The sequence below is a fragment of the Centrocercus urophasianus genome, unplaced genomic scaffold (assembly GCF_019232065.1).
Source record: "Centrocercus urophasianus isolate 14NV4802_14NV808 unplaced genomic scaffold, USGS_Curo_1.0 seq_12, whole genome shotgun sequence".
NCBI lineage: Eukaryota > Metazoa > Chordata > Aves > Galliformes > Phasianidae > Centrocercus > Centrocercus urophasianus.
In genome coordinates, this window is record NW_024884364.1 from 44605735 (window position 1) to 44614978 (window position 9244).

Genomic DNA, 9244 nt, shown 5'->3' on the forward strand with positions numbered 1-9244 from the left:
CTGCACCCCCGAGGCGCTCAGCCTCCCCCCCTCAGCGCCCCATCCCGCCCGACAACCGCGGCGCACCCCGCTCTCGGGACCGCCCCCGCCAGGCGGGGCCACCGTTCCGCACTCGCGCGCCTCCACCACCCTTCCCCCCTCGGCGCCACGCCATTGGCTGCCGCGTCGGACGGCGGTGGCGCATGCGCCGCGGCGCGAGTTGGAACTCGGCGAGCTGGCGCGCGGCAGGAGCAGTTGCGGTGGCCCCGGGTGTCGTTACCTGCTGTGCTCGTTTGTTGCTGTCTCTTCGCTTCGTCTGAAATGGCGAGTAAGGAAGGTAGGAGACCCCCCTCCCGTCCCTTCTCGGTCGGGCTATCTGTGTGGAGAGGAGGACTTCCCTCCCTGAGGGTGCTCTGGGACCCCGCTCCGAGCCCCGACCCCGACTCTTCCCCCAGTGCTGGAGGACACGGTGGAGGAGCGTGTCATCAGTGAGGAGTACAAGATCTGGAAGAAGAACACCCCCTTCTTGTACGATCTGGTGATGACACACGCGCTGGAGTGGCCTAGCCTCACCGTGCAGTGGCTGCCTGATGTGACCAGGTGAGGGAGTGATGCAGTCCTGGAAGGTAGCAGTGGGCAGACGCTTCAACATCTCCTGTGCCTGGCTGCATGCTGTGACAGCTCCTTCTTCTAGCCTGGCTCGTTCTGCTCCAACTGTCTCAGTTAACCACTTTGGCAAAGTCGCTCAAAGCACCCGAGGCTGCAGTGACTTGCCTTAGAATCACAGAATCATTAAGATTGGAAAAATCCAGTAAGATCATCTAGTCCAACCACCCATCTCACCGTGCCCACTAACCACGTCCTTCACACGGTTCTTGAAATCCTCCAGGGACAGTGACTACCACCTCCCTGGGCAGCCTGTGCCATTGCCTCACCGCTCTTTCTGAGAAGAAATGTTTCCTAATACCCAACCTGATCTCCCGGGTGTAACCCGAGGCCATTTCCTCTCATCCAATTGCTGTTACTTATGAGAAGAGCCAAACCCCCACCTCACCATTATCTCCTTTCAAGTGTTGTAGCTCAGTAAGGTCTCCCCTGAGCATACTTCAGGCTGAACAATGCTGGAACTCTCCTTTGTAAGTGTGTGACAGTTTGTTTCACTTACAGCACTCCAAGCCCTTGGGGTATGCAGGAGTTTTGAGAAGAAACGCTCCACGTTGACTTGAGGTGTGAGGAGAGAAATTTTTGGCATTGTATTGCAACGTGCTCTAATGCACTTGTTCTTACTGTCTTCTCTAGTGAATTCTTATTGGAAAAAGAAATGTGCTACAGTAACTTCTTGAATGCTGTTTTTCTTGATGTGTGCTTCAAAGCGCTGTTCTATGGAAGCTGTCTTGTCTGTATCTTTATTCTTTTGTTACAAGATTGAACTTAAAGGGATAGTGTTCTTGTAAAACTGACACTTAATATCTTGTTTGTCCCTGGCTCACCCTCAGCTTCATATATTTTGATCTTCCCATTCTTCCACCTGTCTCTGGAAGCGTACACTCACTAGTCCATTTCTTAGAGAACTTTGGAGATGGGACTGCATTCTGTTCATGTGTCAGTTAGTACAGACTCTAAATGGTCAGAGTAACCATTCAGGACTCCATCAAGATAGTGGACAAGGATCACTTCCCTTGCGTTGTTGTGAGCTGGATACAGCTAGCTTTTAAGGTATATTACACACTGAGTTCATGCAGTAATCCCAGGGTGGTTTACTTTTTCTCAGATAATCTGTTGTATCCTAGGCTGTTTGGGAACGGTGTTGAGAGATGTGGATTAACTAGTGATGGCACAGAGAAAAATGGAGTGGGGGCTTGAGGGTGTGGAGCCCTTGTGAGGAACACTTCTGCTTGCCTCGTATTTTGCAGATTGACTTAATGTTCAGTTTAGAACCTGGTATTTCCAGTTATCGAGTGTCAAAATCTGTAAGCCATTTAAGGCAAGGACAGTCTCTTTGTATGACACCTGGCATGATGGGACACCTGTTCCTAATGCAAGTAAGTGTGTGTACGCTGTGTGTACGTTGTCTTTCACCCTCAAAATGTGTGATGATGCCTTGGAAGTGGAGTAAATAATACCTACAGTGATTTATGATTGCCCCAGTCATACCTGTTTGCTTGGACTCTGATAACCTAAGTAGTTGTTTTTGGTTTTGTTTTTTCCTTGCTTTATAGAATGCAGAAGCTGCGTGTTTTTGACTGTTCAAATTTTATCCTTTCAGAGATGAATGACACTGCCCCTTCAGCCTTTTACTTATTACTAAATATTGTGTTTAACTGCCAGAAGAGGAATTTGATTCTAGTTAGGTAGGATTTGTGCAGAGTTTTAAAACGAGCTTCTGAATACTTTAGTAAAACAGTTAACAGTAAACACTTTTAAGAGAAGGCTGCAGTTTTTCTTAGTATAGAACATAGTGTTGATAGTTCTTAAAATCAGTATCATGCAACTGCTAGGAGGGTTAAAGATTTAAGTAGGCATTAGTATAGCTCTGTAGCTACTGTGCAAATTTTAATTGTTGCATTCAAGCTGTAATGGCAGTTTTTATTGGCTTTTATTGTCACTCTAGCCTTGCTGGTTGTATCACTGGATTGCCTGTGTTAGAGTCAGATACACTCTATTGCACAAGTCTCTTGTGATAAAAGATCTCTTAAGCTAGTCTTCTTTTTTTTTTTTTTTTCCACACCCTTAAGAAGTTTGGATTTATTGTTGCTAGCTATCAAACTTCTAGAACTGAGCATGTTTTTTATTGCATTAATTTTATTATTCTAAACAGGCCAGAGGGAAAGGATTATGCTCTACACTGGCTGGTTTTAGGAACGCACACCTCTGATGAACAGAACCACCTGGTTGTTGCAAGAGTCCAGATACCCAATGATGATCAGTTTGATACCTCCCAGTATGACAGTGAGAAAGGAGGTGGGCAGTGCATGCATTCTTCAGTTGTGTGTTAGCTGTAGCCTTTGTAAGCATTCTGTCTAATGGTACTGTGACTTTATTAAAAGCTGGCAGGTACTTACCAGTTCACACTAATTCCATATCCATATTTTTGGATTCCATATAGTAGCAACTAAAATAAGTTGTTCTTCCAACATTACAAGTTTCAAGTAAGATTATGATATGCAATTCTGCTTAGCATTTCTGTTAGTTGTGATGAAAGCTGATATACACATCTCAGGTAGGGATTAGAGCTCTGAAGGAGTTTGTTTGATAAATGATTCAGCATACTTGAAGTGTTAATATTGTGCCATGTGATTCTTAACTGTCATAGGCTTTACTGTATTGTTATTTTAAGATGCTTACTATGGTTTCTTGGAGCGGGGGAGAAACACAAAATGCTGTTTAATATCAACTGCTGTAAATGGATTATCAACTGAACCTTTTCTGTCAAATGCAGAGTTTGGTGGGTTTGGATCTGTGACCGGCAAAATTGAAACCGAGATTAAAATTAACCATGAAGGCGAAGTGAACCGCGCTCGTTACATGCCACAGAACCCATGCATCATTGCTACTAAAACTCCTTCTGCTGACGTGTTGGTATTTGACTACACTAAACATCCTTCAAAACCAGGTGGGTCAGACTGTTTGAAGCTAAGCAAAATGCTTCTGTTGCTGAGTTAAACTTGCATTTAGTTGTAAGTGGGAACATAGCTGATGGACACTGGATAAGGAGGCAGAGATCTTCAGTGACTTTAACTGGTCGTGCTTAGCCATTGATCAGTCTCCACAGAAGCAGCACTCTACTAGAAAACTGTTGTGTAAAATGTGATTGTTACAACAGAAACGAAGTTCTTAAGTAATAAAGGTGTTCTCATGGATGATGTGCAAGATTAAGATAAATGAAAGGAATTTCTTTTCTTTCAGACCCAAATGGAGAGTGTAATCCAGATCTTAGATTAAGAGGGCACCAGAAAGAAGGCTATGGTTTGTCATGGAACTCAAATTTGAAAGGACATCTTCTCAGTGCATCAGATGATCATGTAAAAAACACATCCCTTTGGTTTTTTGTCTTCTTAAAAAAAAAAAAAAAAAAAAAAAAAAAGGTGGCAATAGACAATTAGGGAAGATGAGTGTAGCTTTATATTGCTATGGGGAGAAGCTCTCACATGTTGTATTACAGAATATTATGTTGGCTGACTTTAGCTTATGATTGGCAACCAGTTCTTTGTAATGTTCTGGGTGAAGTAAGAACAGAATGTTCTCACTGCTAGAAGAAATTGGAGCACCCTTGAAACTGGCTTGGGTTTGAGGCAATGTATTAAAGACTGTCAATGATCAACTGAACTAATAGCAAAGAGATTTCGTTGAGCTTTATAAGTGAAACACAATGTACTGGAATAGGAATGTTTTTTGTAAATTGCTATCATGACTTTAGAATAATTTTTAGGCCTTGAGTTTTCTGTGAATTCATTAATAACTCAGTTGACTTCTCACTTATAATAGACCATGGTTCTTATTTACAGACTGTGTGTTTATGGGATATAAGTGCTGCACCAAAAGAAGGCAAAATTGTTGATGCAAAAGCAATCTTCACTGGGCACTCTGCAGTAGTAGAAGACGTGGCATGGCATCTGCTTCATGAGTCTCTGTTTGGATCTGTGGCTGACGATCAGAAGCTTATGATGTAAGTTAAGAGTAGTGCTTGATGGCTAGTGCTACTGTGTGCAGTCAGTGGGGCAGTCCAAAGCACTTGTAATGTTGTTAAGGAATGCCTGAAGTCTGGGTTAGTCTAATATAGCTCTCTAGTGCAATCAGTTGTAATAACGCTGCAGAAGCTTTGAAATCTGCACATCGTATAATGTGTTCTCAACATGTGAAAGTAAATTGTAATTAATATGTACACCAGGTTCCTGATGCAAACTGCTTATGTATAGTAGACAAAAGCTCTAGGAGGATTTGCAATTAAAACCTGTAGATTCAGACTAGTTTTAGTAATACAATGGTTTCTGAGCGTGTACTGTGGTTAATAATAGTAACCTCCCATTAAAACTTATGCTTGTTCTCTTCCACTTTTTCCTCCCTCTTCCCCCAAACCCTTCATTGCAACAGCTGGGACACGAGATCTAATACTACATCCAAGCCGAGTCATTCTGTTGATGCTCATACAGCTGAGGTCAACTGTCTGTCCTTCAATCCATACAGCGAGTTCATTTTAGCAACTGGTTCGGCTGACAAGGTTCTTACTTGTGTTTACCTTAAATTTGCACATATTCTTAAATGATAACTCTAAAGCCATTATTGTAATAATGTCTTTTTCTTCTCCCAGACAGTCGCTTTATGGGATCTTCGAAACTTAAAATTGAAACTTCATTCTTTTGAGTCTCACAAGGATGAAATTTTTCAGGTGGGAAACTTTTCGCACAAGCTGTAACAAAAATTAGATGAGTAGTGACTAGGACAAGAACGTGTGGGTTTTTGTGTGGTGACTAACCACGACAGATGTCTGTTTAAAAGAAGTACTGAGCTGTGGTTCCATTAATAAGGGATAGTACTGCACTGTTTCTTTCCACACTCGACAACTTACTGCTAAAAAGATACTGGGAGCCTGCTCTTGAAGTTGTCCCTAAAACATCTTACAGTGAGGAGAACTTGAGTTTGTATCTAATATTGTGAGCTCAGCCTTTTGGGTAGTGTCCAAGCAGCAAGCAATTACATTCATGGTATCTTAAATCTGCTGCACTGAAATAACGTTGGCTGTTCAATTTGACAAGTTGTATGACTTTAGAGCAAGAGTTTGAGTTATAGGGTGGGTTTTGTGCTGGAATAAACTAATTTATTGAGTGTAGTTGTTGAGAACTGCTGGTCAGGGGACAGCTATTCAATATGTGCCTTAGAAATGAGTAGTTGTGCTCCAGTCAAATTGTTTTCTTTCATAGGTTCATTGGTCTCCTCATAATGAAACAATCCTTGCTTCAAGTGGTACTGATCGTCGGCTTAATGTGTGGGATCTAAGGTGAAGAATGATTCTTTTCATTTACTGTGGACATATATGCTGAAGAAGCAGCTACAGATTTGCCTTATTTGTACAGTTCTCCAGCTTTTCTTGCTTAGCTCAGACTCAGTCATTTAGTTATATAGTAGAAGCAGCACAATATTTCTAATGTTACTTTCCTGTGAGATTTTATTGCAAAGTTTTTTGCTTTGTTTAGTAATTATTGCTTTTTGCCTCAGTGAGCTTCGCAAGTTAGATTTTATTTCAGTTGCAATAAAGGCAAATGATGTTTTATACCTGAGGCTTGTAATTTTTCGACAGTGAGGGAAATCAATAGCATTAGCAAATTCTTGAAACAAAGGCTAGGAGCTGGTAACATAAACTGACCGGGTTTGGAATTTTGCTTGTTAATAAAAGGTATAAACTACTTTCTTACAGTAAAATTGGAGAAGAGCAGTCTGCAGAGGATGCAGAAGATGGGCCTCCTGAACTCCTGGTATGCTTTTCTCCTGGTTACAGTCTGCTGGCATGGCAGCCTGTATGGCAGTTCGATGCCTTATGACTGTGCTCTTAAAAGTGCAGCAATTCTTACCTCACTTTTAATCCATGGTTCTAACTTGCAATAGGCTTCCTCTACTCAGTTCTAAAGAAGCAGTTTTTCAAAGCTATACTAGACATGATTTGCACATTTTCATTTTTAACCACACTCAGAGTTTGGCCACGTGCCTGTCAGCACTCATCTATAACTAGAAGCATGTCAAGCCTCCTCCTCTGATTGTGTCTCTTAGACAGAAAAGTTCCTATGTAGATTCAGAACCTTACTGGTGTAGAAATTCTGAAACTTAGGTCTTGTTTGGTTTCCTCAGGAAATAAGCTAAAAATGTTTATAGCTTGTTTTCTCAGTTTCCTTTGCAAACTCTGTGTGTGCTCATGTGATTAGATGAGAAAATGGATATAAAATGTGACAGGCTTACGTAACCCAACCTTTCATGAAGCAGCACAGTTTCAAGGATATCACTTGGTTATTGCTGTTAGTAAATACAAACTATTGTTTTCAGTGCTGTCTCAGGGACTGCTTCCATGTCTTTATGTGATGAATTGAATATGGTGTTCTATCTTCTTTGCATCCATACTGTGAATCTCTAGTAGCGACCTTTTGCTTCTGTAGCTATTCCCCAGTTAAATTCATTAGGCTGATCACAGGCTTTTAACAGAGACAAAATGACTTACAGAAGCTTGTGTTCTTTGCTGTGTGTTTTTTTTTGTTTGTTTGTTTGTTTTGTTTTGTTTTGGTTGCTGTTCTTTAACAGTTTATTCATGGAGGACACACTGCCAAAATTTCAGACTTCAGTTGGAATCCTAATGAGCCTTGGGTCATCTGTTCTGTATCAGAGGACAACATAATGCAGATATGGCAAATGGTGAGTGTCAAAACAACTCATGAGTTTCTTCTGAAGCTTGTCACATAAGTGAAACTGGAATGACTTGTTCTCCCTAGGACAGCTTGCATCTTCAGTGACTGAAAGCAACTCTCCAGTTAGTTCATATTATTTAAATTACAAGATAATTGAAAATGTAAACATTGAAGAAAATGCTTTACAATAGCATAAATCCTACTTTTAATCGAGGAAAAAGCTTAACAGGCTTAAGTTGGTGTCAGAGATCACTCTTTCAGTTTTCATACTTGTTCTTCAACTTGAATTGTGTGCTTGGGCTGAAGTTGCAATATGCCTGGAAAACAATATGCTCATGTTAAGGAATTCAATGGTTAAGATTTATCTAAATAAAAGAATGTGGGAGAGCAAATGCTGAAGTGTAACCACTGCGTGCACGTTCCTGAGTTTGGCTGCTCTTCAAGAAAAGGCAGGGAGAGGTTTCCATTAAAATAGGGGTGATCTTTCTGCTGTCTTTGTGTTACCTTTTTTTTTTTTGTGTGTGTGTGTGTGTTGTAGTTGGCTTAAAAATGATTGTCTACCACTTGTAATGTAACATTTTGTCTTTAGGCAGAAAACATTTACAATGATGAAGAACCAGATATAGCAGCAGCAGAACTGGAAGGTCAAGGAACGTAACTTCTCTTCCTTGAGGCAATACTGGATTTGACATAGTAATATAATTCATCTACTGTATAAATATATTAAGGAAAAAAAAAAGGCATTGCATCAAGACAAGAACATTATTAATTGGGCACAAAAAGTTTTGTATAGTCAAGTTGTTATGGGATACCCAATGGTTATTTGGGGACTTTGAGCTGTTGTATACTGTACAGCACTTACTTTTTAGGGAAAATAGGAATGACTGAAAACTTGTCTATTTTTAATCAAACTCAGTTGTTTCCTGTAAATCAGATCCTAATTTTTCCCACAATGAAAGTGGGGAGGCAAAGAAAAAAAGAAACTTTTATTAATATGTAAAAAGAGCTTTTCACTTTTACATAACACTTTTGGCTTGGCTTTGCATAAATAAAATGTATTTGATAGAATATTTGTTTAATTGTTGTCCATTGATTTAAGGTGAATGCTTTCTTGTTTATATACAACATAGAGAGTCATCAAGGTTGGAAAAGACCTTGAGTGAAGGAAGTGTAGTACTTGAGGATTTTCACACCAGGAAGTCTGGGAATTGATACTGCATGGGTTTGGCCCTCCTGTAGCTTTTGTTGGTTTCTTACTTTAAACGCAGGTCAGGCAGTTGTCTAACATACAGTGATATGTGAAGGAGGCTGGCAAGACATCAGCCTGCTGCTGGGCAATAGCAACTAATTTAACAGGTTTTCTCTCTTCTGTTCTTCCTTTTCTCTGCCCTAATGCATGAGGGAGAGCAAGTAAGCAGCTGTGTGGGTGCTTAAGCTGCTGCCCAAGGTAAACCCACCGCTCAACCATTCACTTCCAAAAATCTGCTAGTTAAGGTGAATATTCACATTTTTAAAGGGAGATTTGAACAGCAGAGAGTTTTGATACAACTTGGGAATGCTGTATTTTGGATATTCCTGTATCTAGTAGCTTAATGTGTCCCTTTCTTACAAGCATCGGTGCTTGGAAGATAGAATGCAGTTCAGGAGTTTGTTTCTCAGGAAGATGCTCTTCCATCTAGCACCATAAGCTGACTTCCTCCCAGCACGTGCCTTCCCAGCCATGTCTTTTGGTCATTATCTGCAGCAGGTTAGCATCCACCTTCTGGTACATAAGAGAACGGCATTTTTCGGCATTTACCTTGAGACCTGCTGGCTGCTTTGCATTGGTGTGGGATGTGCAGGAAGTGGAAGTGAACGTGTTCTCAGCGTGGTTTTGA

The 9244-nt window shown here is 41.0% G+C and overlaps 1 protein-coding gene across 1 annotated transcript; it reads left to right on the top strand.

Moving 5' to 3' along the window:
* The first annotated feature begins 205 nt into the window (after positions 1-205).
* On the top strand, positions 206-8435 carry RBBP7 (RB binding protein 7, chromatin remodeling factor). Its single transcript, XM_042811033.1, has 12 exons — positions 206-316; positions 435-579; positions 2798-2940; positions 3419-3592; positions 3886-4001; positions 4485-4645; positions 5071-5197; positions 5288-5365; positions 5898-5974; positions 6392-6449; positions 7264-7374; positions 7957-8435. The coding sequence occupies exons 1-12, from the start codon at positions 301-303 to the stop codon at positions 8023-8025; spliced, it is 1275 nt and encodes a 424-aa protein (XP_042666967.1). The 5' UTR covers positions 206-300; the 3' UTR covers positions 8026-8435.
* Positions 8436-9244: the final 809 nt, after the last annotated feature.

Excerpts from the sequence above, each read along its gene's own strand:
- RBBP7 (XM_042811033.1), top strand. Across the intron at positions 2,941-3,418 it reads GTATGACAGTGAGAAAGGAG|AGTTTGGTGGGTTTGGATCT; the intron begins GTGGGCAGTGCA and ends TGTCAAATGCAG. Across the intron at positions 6,450-7,263 it reads ATGGGCCTCCTGAACTCCTG|TTTATTCATGGAGGACACAC; the intron begins GTATGCTTTTCT and ends GTTCTTTAACAG.